The following is a 13,026-nucleotide window of genomic DNA, read 5'->3' on the forward strand; positions in this document are numbered from 1 at the left end:
AAAAGATATTCACATTTGTATTTACAGTAATTTAACTAACTTTATTATGAATTTAAAATAATTATAGAAAAACATATACAAAGGCCTCCCAAATGTCAGTATTCCTTATAACCTTTGGAATAGGCATTCTGATCTTAAGTATATATCTTAAAGAAGCAATTCTATAGAGTGCTTTACAAATATGGTTGATTTTTGCAGAGTCACTTATCAAAACAAAAAGTTGTGATTACTGAAACCAATAATAGAAAACTAATCATAGCACATTCACTTGGTAGACTATAATATAGTATTCAATGACATTTACAAAGAATTTATAACAATGCAGGGGGGGAGTTTATGTCACATTGTTAAGTGGGAAAAAATGGATACAAAGTTGAAGATATCTCATCATCACTGGCAAGTAGAATAAAAGTAACAATAAAAAGACTCCTATGAATCCACAGGGTTGAAAGAAATACAGTCCGATGTTAAAAAATGATTGTCGGTTGAACAATGGCATCCTAGGTGATTTGTTTCTTTCTACTCTTCTGAAATGTCCAAATTTTCTATCAAAAGCATGTATGTATTTATAGTGAGAGAGAAAACAGTAAAATATATATATTTTTTAAAACTTCAAGATGATCACAAACAAAAATGTGCCAAAATTTCAGGTAAGAAATAACTGTATATTGATCTAGTCACAAATTTCCATCCAAAGGGTAAAAGTAACTTTGTTCAAAAATTAAGCACATTTCGAAAGTGCAATATAAACTGAATGTGATTGTATCTATACTCATGAGCTCTGGGAAGGATAAAATGTAAGGGTAACTCAGACTGCACAGATGGTCAATAAAAGGTTGTATGTACTAACATGATAAATTGCAGACTAAAGATGATTTTTAGGGAAAACAAGCTGGATAAACTTTTGTCCTAACCTGAGATCATATTCTTCTAAAATAGAGGATCTCACTTAGAAGGAGATAACATGATTTGAGTTTGATTTGAATTAACTAACCCAGGACAGATTTCAGCTACCTCCTTCATTTGATCTTAACTTGTTTACGTCCATCCAGGGTGATGGACATTTGCAGTCCACAGGAACACAGTCCCTACAGACAAAAGGCAGACGTTCTGGGCAGACCTCGCATGTGTAAGTCAATATTTGCCAAACGCGCCATTCCCAGGTGGCTCCCGGGAACTCTCTTGTTCGCTCACGCCTCAGTCTTTCATGTGGACACAGACTATATCTTACAATAGACCTCAAAGAGGGAGGCAGCTGCATGCATTCGGTAGAAAATGGAAAACGGCATGGCCAGGTTGACCAGAATTATCCAGGGTTCAAAGCCAAAGACAATTTCCTCCAATCCGTTGTCGTACTCAGGGCGGCAGCCGAAGGCAGGAGGGATCCAAAGCTGCAAGAGAAGGGAGACCGTCCCTGCTGCTGCCTCAGAGGCCCCACACTGAGTCACACCTGGGACTGCCATACGCAGTCTCTACACCATGTTTCTCACGCCCATGGAGTCTGTCAAAGCCCCCAGACCACCTGATCCTTCCCTCTCCCTCAGCGCCCCCTCCTGAAGGAAGGCCTTTCAAACCCACCTGATTCTCTCCAGCCCTGCAGCCCTCTCCTTGGCCAGGTCCTCACTTTCCCCCTGTGAACTGCTGCAAGCTTCCAGAAGATCACCCCACTCCAGTGGGGGCCTTCATCCCCCCACACACACATCTGTGGGAGTGATCTAGAGAAAGCACACATCTGACCTTGTCACTCCACTGATTGTCACTCACCAGTGGCTCCAATCACCTTCCAAATTCCTGCAGTGATTAGGCACCCATCCATGTCTCCATGTTCTTTGTCACACCCCTTATTCCAGCCTCCCCAGGCTGTGCACAGTCCCCAAATGTGCCTTTCTCTCCCAAGTCCTCAGGGCTTTGCTCCTGCCGCTTCCTCTATCAGAGACTCCCTGTGTTCTCTCTGATAAATCCTACCTTCCTCTGTCCTGAGATGCCACCTCTTCCAGGAAGCCCTCCTTGATCTAACCATTCTGGGCAGAAAATCCGTCTGTGTTCCCACAGCCTCTAGTGTTTACCTACAGCAGAGGTCACCTGTCTACCACACTCGCCTTTACTTATTCAACATTGGTGCTTGGAGATCCCAGCCACGGGGGTCTGGGCTGTGAGTTCTGGGGTCTCCTCTCTGTCTGGTCCTTGGCTTTGAGAGGCAGCCCAGACCCTGCCCACATCCCCCCATCAGGGGGAGGAGCACATGCACTGGAGCCAGACCCAGGTTCATGGAGCTGTAAGACTGTAATTTAACCTCTTCGAGCCTCAGTTTCTTCATCTGTAAGATAGAAACACCTGTCTCAGAGGGCTCAGATCAGAATGAAATGGCAACTAAGTTTGCAAAACCTAAAGCAATAAGTTATTATTTTTGTTGCTCATGGAACCTGCTCACTGGTCCTTCCTTTTCAGTCTCCCTGTCCCCATCCCTCCTCCTTCACCTCCCCCTAAATTGCCAGGCTCCCTGGCCTGCTTCTCTTTCACACTGTACACCTCTGGGACTTTCTCCACCCCACGCTGTGACCCCCGCTTGTCCCACCTCCTGGGAGTCACATCCTCATGGAGACCCCTGTCCTTGAGTCGGGCTGAACCTAGCGTCTTGCTTCCAACAAACAGAATGTGATAAAAGTCATGGGATGGCACTTCTGAGATTAGGTTACAAAGGACCTGAAATCCGTCTTACTCACCCCCTCTTGCAAGAGGAAGCTGCTGCCACGTTGTGAGCTGAGCTGTGGAGAGGCCATGTGGCCAGGAGCTGAAGGAGATGTCAGACAAGCAACGGAATCCTGCCTGCAGCCACGTCCGCAGGCGTGGAAACATCGCCTCCCCCCACACACAATGAAATGATGGCAGCGCCCGCAGGTGGGCCCTTTGACTGCAGCCAGTAAGCCACCCTGAGCAGAGGCACCACCCCTCAGCCCCTCTTGGATTCCTGACCCAGAGAGGCCTTGAACTAATCACTGTTGGTGGTTTTGAGTGGCTAAGTGTGGGGTAGATAGCTGGTTCACACGGCTTTCTTTAACATGTCCATCTAGAACCCTCTCTAGCTGATATCTCTGTGCCACTGTGTCCTCTGGGTTCTATGATATGAAGGTGTACGCCCAGCCCCCCAGCTGGTTCTTCCGGTCTCCTTAGCTGGCTCTTCCTCCTTTGCTTAACGTCTCAAGGCTGGTTGGTCCTGGGGCTCATTCCTGGGTCCCCTTCTCTGCTCTATACCCATGACCCCTGGATGACCTCATCCAGTCTCTGGTTACAAGTACCAGCTATGGTCTGTGACCTCCCAAACGAAATCACCAGCCTGGTCCACCCTTACGAATCCCAGGCTTGTGGATCCCACGGGCTATTTGGGTGTCTAAATGCATCTCAAACTCAACATACCTGCACCATTTCCCCTATCTCATTAGCAACATCTCCATCCAGTTGCTCAATCGAAACTCCAGGCATCTCCTCATTTTCCCTCTGACTCTCATAACCCTCTGCCTGCTGCTCAGTCCATCAGCAAATCGTGACAACTGTGCCTCCAAAACAACACTCTCACTCACCGTTTCTCTCCACCCTGGTTTTCAGACCACCACCCTCCCCTCTTGCCCAGACTGTTGCAGTGGGCTCCCGACTGGTCTACCTGCTTACGCTCTTGCCCCAACAATCTACTCGCCACTCTGCTGCGAGATTAATTTTTTATGTAAATGAGATTGTGTCCCTTCCCTGATTAAACCCCGACAGTCTCCATGGCTTACTTAAAATAAAATCTACCTCCTACGTGAGATTATAAAGCCCTCTCTTAGCAGATCCTTTACCATCCCCAACCTCTCTCCCCAGATTGTCCACCACCCACCCAGACCGTCACATGGCCCGTATTTCTCTTCCTTAAATGAGACAGGCTCGCTCCCACCTGAGGTTTTGCACTGGCTGTTCCCTCTGCCTGGAACACTCTTTCCTGCCACTCAGCTCTTAGCTCTAGTGCCACCTGTCATTCTGCCCAGATCACCCGCCTCCACCAGCAGAGGCCTTCCCTGACCCCCAGAGTTCCTGCAGCACCTGGCCTCCTCCATCATCACATCCACCACCCTTTATGGTCCACTCCATGGCCGCTGACTTCCCCCCATGGACGTCCACAGCAGCACCTCCAGCGGAAGCCTCTGTGCCAGCTCCTGGTCCTGGAAGATGGTAACTCCCACCCTCAGGCAGAGGCCTTTGGCACAAGATGGAATCACCTGCGGGGGTTCAAAGCGCTGCCCCTCGACTTGGCTGGGACATCCTAAGACATCACCCTGCCATGATGGTCATCCTCAGCGGCCATGATGGTCAGGCACAGCGGCCGTGTCTGGGGCCACCAGGGGCAGAACACAGAGATGAAGAGACAAAACAAAAGCGTCCCCCTGGGATGCAGTCGTCCCAACAGACCATCAGTTGCCACTTGATTCTAGTCTTGCAGGCAGGGCTACTCTTGTTCAAGCAAACCCCAAAATGCAAGCCCGGTGTTTCACCTGGTGGCTAAGCAAAGGCCCAGCCGGGAAAGTGGCTTTTCTGAACCGCAAAGAGATCTATTCATCCCTCGGGGTGTGTAGAAAAACAAAATGCTTTAGGAGAATTCTAGAACCAACTCTGACTTTCACAGAATCTGAGCTGTGACACCCCTCTCTGGGAGATAAGCCTCACATAAAATGCAGCCCCTCTGTGGTCACTGATACCTGCTGCTCTTACTTCCCTGTTTCACTCCTTTGTTCACTGCTGTGCCCACAGGTCCTGACACAGTTCCTGGCACACAGCAGGTGCTCAATAACTATCTCAGCGATGAAAGAAGGGGGCTCGCCTAGAGCCAAACTCTTCTGGGCCCCTTCGCCCTTCAAAGCGCCTCATAACTGTCTACCCACCTGGAGGGGTCCAAGGCCCAGGTGACCCAAAGCAAGAATCAGATTTGATTGGCAGACACACAGTCATTTTGGCCTCTGATGGACCCTCCCCACTTTGTGGCCTTAGAGTAATATCAAAAGTTGCAGCCCTGGGGCAGGCACCAGCTTAAAATACGGGAGGAAGCTCAGAAGCCAATGGGCTGATGAAGAAACACAGCGTTGCCCTGGTGACACATGGCGGCCACAGTGGAGAGCTGACTATGACCTTGGTGGCTCCTGGCATGAGCGTCCGCATCATACCATCAGCCACAGTCACTGCAGAGGCCTGTGTGGTGCCAAACGCGGCTTCCCCTCCTTGTCACCAAGCCCTGCCCTCCTCCCACGTCCTCCAGGACAAATCCCAGCAACACGCGGTGCTTTCTGTTTCTTTCTCTTCTCTCCATCTCCACCTCCACGGGCCGAGTTCAGCTCCTCATCACTTTGTATCTGGGCAGCTGCCAGGCGTCTGCTCCAGGCTCCCTGCCCCTGGTCGTACCTGTCTGCATCCTGCCTGCGCACAGCTGCTAAGGGGAGAACTCCAAAACACAAAGGGAAAGAGTCCTCTGAAGACCAGACTCCGACAGGCCTATGAAGCTCTGCTCAAGCCGGACCCATCTAACTGGACCCTCCGTCCTATTTCCCACTCTGCTGCTCTGTTTAATGCAAATGGAATTCATGCTAAACTACTTGGTGCTCCCCAAATAGGCCGTGGCGCCATTTGCCTCTGTGTCTTGGCACATTATGTGCCCTCTGTCCAAAACGCTTTCCCTTGCCTTGACCACCTGGTAACGCTCCACCCAGTCCTTGAGGCTGAGGCAGACCATATGCAGTGACTGACTCTACCTCTTCCTCTGCCTTGACAACTTCCATCATAGAGGTTGGAAAGCAACCCACCCACTTCCCCAGCCTCCCTTGCAGCTAGGTATGGCTGTGTGAAAGACATTGCCCGGCACCAGTCCTTTCCTCCTTCCTCCTGTCTTGAAACCAGATATGATGCCTGGTGCTGCAGCAGCCATCTTATGACAAACCCTGAGCAGCCAACGTCCAGAATTCTCATCTTTAAGGCTGAGGGTACTGCTAGTCAGGCTTTCCGTTATTTGCAGCCAGAAGCACTCCTAAGACTGGGCTTTACCTCAAGCTGCCCCTACTCACTGAAGTCCCTTCCTGGATCCCTGCTCCTTTTACACCCTGCACAGACCCAGCCCAGCACTTGGAATACTCGCTGTATCGTATTTGTCCTTGTGTCACGCCCCCACCATACCAGATGGGCTTTCTGAGGAAAGGTACGGAGTCGTCTCACTCTTCCTCTTTAGTTCCCATCGCCGCCCCTGGCACACAGCAGGTACTCAGTAAGTGAATCTGTAGGATATAGACCTAGCTTCCAGCCTCAATTTTTAATGCACTGAAATTAGTTTGATTACAAGCTGCCTCCATTCCTTATTTGAAAAAGGCAGGGAAAATAGATTTTAAAAGTAAATAAATAACTTGATGTACATTACCGAGATATTGCACAGGAACAAAAAGGCTGCGATATTCCTTAAGACTCTCCCCTTGGTGTTGCTCTGCAAGAAACGGGGGTGGCTGGCCGGGCCAGGGGGCCCTTCCCTGCTCCTCTCCTCTTTGTCATCGCCTTCTCTCAGACACATATTTCCATTGACTGCAGGTGGCGTCTCACTGCCCTGCGGGGCCACGTCCCCGGTCACAGCTCTGCTCTTGAGGCAGGAAGAAGCGAGGGATGTGGCAGAGCCGTTGCAGACCGTGACCACCCGCACGGTCCTGATGTCCTCGGACACCTCCGGCTGTTGGTGAGTGGCCTCGATGATGAAGAGGTTCTGGATGGATTTCTCGGCGATCACCAGGAGGGAGTAGGGCAGGTTGTACCAGGTGTACGAGGGGCGGGCCTCGGCACAGAGGATGGCCAGGATGGAGCCCCAGGACAGGAGCCAGGAGCCGGAGGCAGTGCCCACCAAGAGGTCCGTGTCCAGCTTGCGGGCCGGGTTTTTGGATTCGTCTAGCGATTGCTCATCGAGCCTATAAATCAGGATTCCAACCAGCCCTCCAGCCCCCATGAGTATGAGCACGGCGGTGGCGTACAGGTAGAACATGATGAGGGCCGACTCGCTCTTGGACTTGGAGCGTCCGATCTGAATCAGATACACCACCACGACCCCAATCGTGGCAGCCAGCACGGCCAGGCCCAGGGCCGAGCCCACTGCGACCCCACGAAACGTGAACTGTATCTTCTGGTACTGATGACTGTCCATTTTGCGTCCGACGTTTTTCCACAGGACGTAGAGCATCGTGGAAGCCAGGATCTGGTACTCGATGTTGAAAGGGTAGAGATAGTAGATCCCGTGCGAGATGGCAGAGCAGAGCGTCGGGGGGGTGCAGTTACACGGAGGTGTGTGGTCATCTAGCTCTAGGGGAGAGAGGCAGATCCCACGGGAGGGCCGTTAGTGTGTTCGCTGGGAGACAGAAAGGCTCACAGAAGTGTTTTCACTGTGGAGTCACGCTTGGGGCTCCTCATTGAATTAAAAGCTTCATTTCATGGCTTCTTAGCATGTCTAATATCGTAGTTAAACTGATAGCCATGAATATCACCCCAAAAGTATTAATTCCACGAATCATATTTTATCCATACATTGGAATATTATACAGCCATTACAAATGTCATGGCAGAAATTAGCAGCATATAAAAATGTTCACAAGACGTCACTGAACAAAAGCAGCTTGCCAAAGAGGCTAGAGTGTGACACCTTTTTTGTGAAGTATAGATATATAGATGAGACGGAGAGAGAGAGAGAAACAGAAAAATCTGGAAAGATATAAACAAAAATGTTAATGATGGTTATCGCTGGGTAGAAAAATGGCAGGTGATTTTTCTTTTCTTTTTTTCAGTAAAAGAGACTTTTACAGTGTCCCTTTTCTCCAGCTTTACTGAGATATAGTAACAATTGACACATAACATTGTGTAAGTTTATGACGCACAGCGTGCTAACTTCTAGATTTTGCTTCCCTGTATTTTCTAAACATTCAACATGAATATGATATACATGTGTGATTTAAGAAATATTTTTTAAAAATGACTTTGTGAGGGAAAATGCTCTTTCCTCATTAGCAAATTTTGTGCTCTTGAGACTATCCTATGTTTGCAAGAATGACATGAGCTGAGCGTCCTCAAATACTGATGGCAGAAGGGCAAGTTGGCACCTTCTGGAAGACTCTTGGCAATGGTGTAAAGAAACGCTTCATAACAAGAAGGGAAAATGCTGTAAATAAACAATGAAATACGTAACAAAAGCCTTAAAGATGATATAGATATAGTCTTTAAACTGTAATTCCAATCTATTCTAAGGGACAAATCAAAACTATGATCAAAACATTAGGTAAAATTGTGTGTGTGTGTGTGTGAGAGAGAGAGAGAAACACCTCAGTGTGCAACAATTTAGAAATTGTTAAGTGAAGTTTTATACATCCATGCAATGGAATAGTAAGCAAGCAGCCATTAAAAACTAGAATGAAGTTGTGTTTCAATGGTACAAGAAAATAATCATGTTCAATAACAATGGGAAAACATAAGAACAAATTGTCTATTCAGTGTTTTTTAATGCATCTCACAACCCAGTGTTCAGTTGTGAAATCAATTTAGAGGGTAGCAACTAATTTTTTTAACAGAATGGAATTGTAATGGAATAGAATAGGATAGAATGAATGGAAATGAATGCAATAGAAATTTGAAAGTGTCTCCGATACATTAAGATTATTATTTCATGATATATGTGCACACACACCAGTATGTGGCATTGGTGTTGCAATGTAAAGTTCGTTTTTTACTGTAGTTTGTAGTCAAAATAAAGATTAAATATATATGGTATGGTTTCAACTATAAATAAATAAATAGCACACTACAAAGAAATAACCAAGTATTAACAGCATTTTACTGCATTTCTGGGTAGGTGTTATTATGGATTTATTTCTCTACACTTTGTCACTGTTTTAATTTGTGATATGTATGCACTACTTATAAAATCAGATGGAAAAGCTTTGTGGTAGCATTAATTACCCTCACTTTTGCAGAACACTGTAATTTTCAATTCACAAGGAGTTTCTCCTACCACTTGCAACCCTATACAGCACTGTGCAAAAGACAGGGGAAGAAATCAGGAGGAAAGGTTCATATTAACAGAATGTTAGAGCAGATGAAATCCTTTTTTCAGAAAAAAATTAATCTAATCCCCTCTTTCATAAAGGTCTCTGGAGCCAGATTGCTGGGATTCAAATCCTGGCTCAATCATTTACTTGCTGTGTGACCTTGGGGTGGTTACTTAACTTCTCTGGTTCCATAGTTTCATCTGTATAATAAGGTCCATGGTGCCTACCTCAGAGAGTTGGGATAAGAATTCCATGAACCACGTCAAGTGCCTAGAACAGTGCCAAGCACTCAACAAATGCCCAACAAATCTTTGTTTTTGGTATTGTCACGGCTGTTACTGTTATCAATACCAACGAGGAAATGAGACCCAAAGAGAGAGCAGGACATTCCCCAACATGGGCTGCTGTTTGGGAGTGCTGAAAAAATATAGTGTGTCCCCCAGATGTCATCATCCCCACCCCACTGGGGAGAAAACGAGTTTAGAGTTGCTCTCCATGACTGGGTGGTACAGCTAGTAGAGACATGTAGTGTGGCAAACCTGGAAGAGCTCTTGAAAATACGTGCTTCAGGCCCCCCCAATTTATGATGGAAAAGGGAGGCTCAGAGAGGTTGAATGGCTTCCAAAGGTCACACAGCTACTACATGATGAGAACAAGACAGCCAGTGCCCAGTACATCGTAGTTTTCTCTACCCCACATTCCTTTTAACCTCAGTGTTCTAATTACAGAAGTGATATCTCATAAATACTAAAGAAATTTGGAAGAAAATGGAAAGATTAGCGCTATAGGCTCTCACATAGGAGCAAGGAGGAATAAAGACGGACCAAAATGATAAGCAAAGTACAGTTAAATGAAAACTTCAAATGAACTAAAACCAAGTAACCACAACCTACCATTAGATGCCTATGGATTTTTAAATGCTCTACCTGAGTGGAAAGAACTGGTAATAAAGGCTTAATGAAACACACACAGAGGAACAACTGCCAATCCCCCATAGCTGTAAACAGAGACATTTATTTCCGTACCAGCATGGACCATGAGAAATGGCGACCCAGACGATCACCTGCGGGTCTGACAAGCCCCTGAGTCACGGCAGAAGCCTCTCATGCTCAGCACAGTCTACTTACGGAACCAGCACGACAGACTCATGAGATTTTGAAAGATTTTGTACAACAGCAGAGGACTCTGTCCAATGCTGAGTCAGGTGGACCCTGCAGCTCTTTGGAAGCTGTCTCCTCATTTCTGAACGTCCTGGTCTCTGCAGGTTTCCGAGATGTTCCAACATGGCGGCAGGGCAACCCTTTCCACTCACCTATTGTTATGTTCCCAAAGCCCAAAGTGATGAGTCTCTCCTTGTGCTCATTGAGTTGGTGTTTTGACTCATTCAGGACACTGTTGGCCCACAGAAGCAGGTTGGTGAACACCGAGTGGATCACCCCAAACCTGGAAAACACAAAGACCAGTTCTTGACCAGCCCTGGGAAGCCCCAAGCCCCATGGGGTGAGACGAAGACATTGTACGCTCGTAGACACACACACACACACACACGGCTCCTTCTTATCCATGATTCTGGTTTCATCTGGCAGCTTAGGCTCTGAGTGGGTCCCCTGTGTGGCTGGGAGGGGTGTTTCCATGGGAACTACCAAAACCACAGTCTTGGCATTTTGCCTTAATCTTGAACCTACCGGTACTCAACTCATTGTCTATGGGACAAAAAGAAACTGGGTCTTGGGAGCAGGGACACAGGGGATGGAACTTTTCTAAAAGCAGGCAACCAACCCTATCATACCCCAAACTCTTTCCTCTAGAAGGGAACAGGAAAGAACAATAAAGGAAAGACTGAAAGGGCTACATGGGACATCTTGAGAGTTGGTATACTCTTACTGTTGGTTGGTCAAACCAATAACCATCATCTACACCCCCTGCCTTGCACTGACTTCTAAAGACACCAAAACAAGCCAGAAATTTGCTTGCTGGCCTCCCTGGCACCGAGGCACGGCCGTGGTGGCTAGTGCGTTGTGAGGCAGTCTTCTGGTCACTACTGGACAACTTACACTTTCTTGAAGAAAGATTTAAGAATAAGAAAAGCCCAGTAATCGCTCCTCTCCCCTTTTTTCCAGGCTCAAATGCAGACATGAAGGCTGGAGTTATAGCAGCTATTTTGTGACTACAAAGCAACCAGCAAGGGATGAAACCCCAAATCACTGAGGATGGCAGAGCGTAAACATTATAAAAGCCTATTTTGTGACAACACTGCTGAGCTGCGAGAGTCTCAGATAGGATCAGAAAGGGTGTCATGGTCACAAATAGAGTAAGCAGCCACACCGGGGTTTGCAGACTTAGGAACAGCAGGTCTGACCCCAAGTTCTGCCCTTGCGTCTACGCCATACCGCCTCCTAAGGAAAAAGAACGGCGATGACCTAGAAGGTGGATGCTGGACTCTGGGGAACAGAGGAGAGATCTGTGAGGAATATGGTTCCAGAAGGGTCACTGACTGCTTCAGAACCCACAGAGTCTCCCCCTGCCTGCTGCTCTAAGATATGTTCACAGCAGTAGCTTCCAGGGCACTTAACTATGGACCTTGTATGTAGCAGGTGCAGCAGATACTGCGGTTTGAAAGGCATGTCTTGAAACTTGTGTGCAGCTGATGTCTCCTCAGTCAGAGAGAAGAGGCCCAGAGGAAGCACACCTCCCTGCTGTCTAACCAAGAGCATGCTCTTCCATGGTCAGCCTACAGGATAAACGGTACACCTGGGTCTTTAATCCTGACCTCACCTCTGCTCTGAGTTTTGTTTTGTTTGTTTTTTTCCAAGTCAAGTTGTTGTCCTTTCAATCTTAGTTGTGCAGGGTGCCGTTCAGCTTCAAGTTGTTGTCCTTTCAGTCTGAGTTGTGGAGGGCGCAGCTCAGCTCCAGGTCCAGTTGCCGTTGCTAGTTGCAGGGGGCGCAGCCCGCCATCCCTTGCGGGAGTCGAACCGGCAACCTTGAGCTGAGTTGCTGCTGAGCTCCTGGATGGCTCAGTTGGCTGGAGTGCGGGCTCTCAACCACAAGGTTGCCAGTTCGATTCCTCGAGTCCTGCAAGGGATGGTGGGCAGCGCCCCCTGCAACTAAAGATTGAACATGGCACCTTGAACTGAGCTGCCGCTGAGCTCCCGGATGACTCAGTTGGTTGGAGCGTGTCCTCTCAACCACAAGGTTGCTCTGAATTTTAACCCCAGCTGACCCTTCTGGGGCTCCCACGAGTAACTGCGAGCAAAACCTAGCTTCCTTTGGCAGCTGCATAAAGTCCAGGCACCCCCGGAGAAGGAAACAGCCTCCCAGGATGTCTAAGTCAGATGTTTGCCCATCTGCTGGCCCCTCGCACTTGCCCAAGTGCCATAGATTGTGGCCAGCCTTCTCAAGGGCGTCTGGGAGGCATTGTATAGAGCCTTTGACAAAGGCAGACAATGCCATTTGCCTCAGGCTGACTGGCTTTTCTTTTAGTTATAATGTACACAGCACCCCTTTCTTCTCCTCTTTCCTGGTCCAAATGGCAATTGTCCGAGCCCAGGCCCACTGAACCAGAGGAGGGAATGCAGGCTGTTCCGCCATGCGAGCTCCCCTCTGCGACCTGGCGGCCTCCTGTTGGTTTGATGTGGAAATTGTCCTATGAATTCAGGGCAGACGTCATTTCCTCATGTCGTGGCTCATACTTGGATCCGATAACCCCAGACCACAATAAAGAGAAGGCTTCCATGAGCCATTTCTGATCTTCACTTAGGTTGCCAGCTCTGCTTTCGAACCTACTGTTCCGCTAAACCTCAGCCTTGGGCAAAGAAAAGGACTCAAACCGGTAAGAGGAATTCTCGTATCAGAAGAAAAATCCCTATAGGTACTAAAAGCATGGGATGGTGGGATATTGGCTCAAAAGACCAGACGAAAGCAGTAAGTCCAGAGCTGGCAAGTTCCC

General features: G+C 47.9%; 1 protein-coding gene across 1 annotated transcript in view; it reads right to left on the bottom strand.

The window, feature by feature from the left end:
• Positions 1-13,026, bottom strand: part of OTOP1 (otopetrin 1) — a 33,318-nt gene continuing 20,292 nt past the window's right edge. The window contains exons 4-6 of the mRNA XM_019716574.3: positions 10,393-10,523; positions 6,428-7,347; positions 1-1,391 (exon numbers count right to left, since the gene is read on the bottom strand). Coding sequence (XP_019572133.3) covers positions 1,221-1,391; positions 6,428-7,347; positions 10,393-10,523 — 1,222 coding nt within the window. The 3' untranslated portion in view covers positions 1-1,220. The remainder of the gene's footprint in view (positions 1,392-6,427; positions 7,348-10,392; positions 10,524-13,026) is intronic.

The sequence above is a fragment of the Rhinolophus sinicus genome, chromosome 1, assembly GCF_057876585.1.
Source record: "Rhinolophus sinicus isolate RSI-liver-muscle chromosome 1, RSI-T2T, whole genome shotgun sequence".
Taxonomy (NCBI): Eukaryota; Metazoa; Chordata; class Mammalia; order Chiroptera; family Rhinolophidae; genus Rhinolophus; species Rhinolophus sinicus.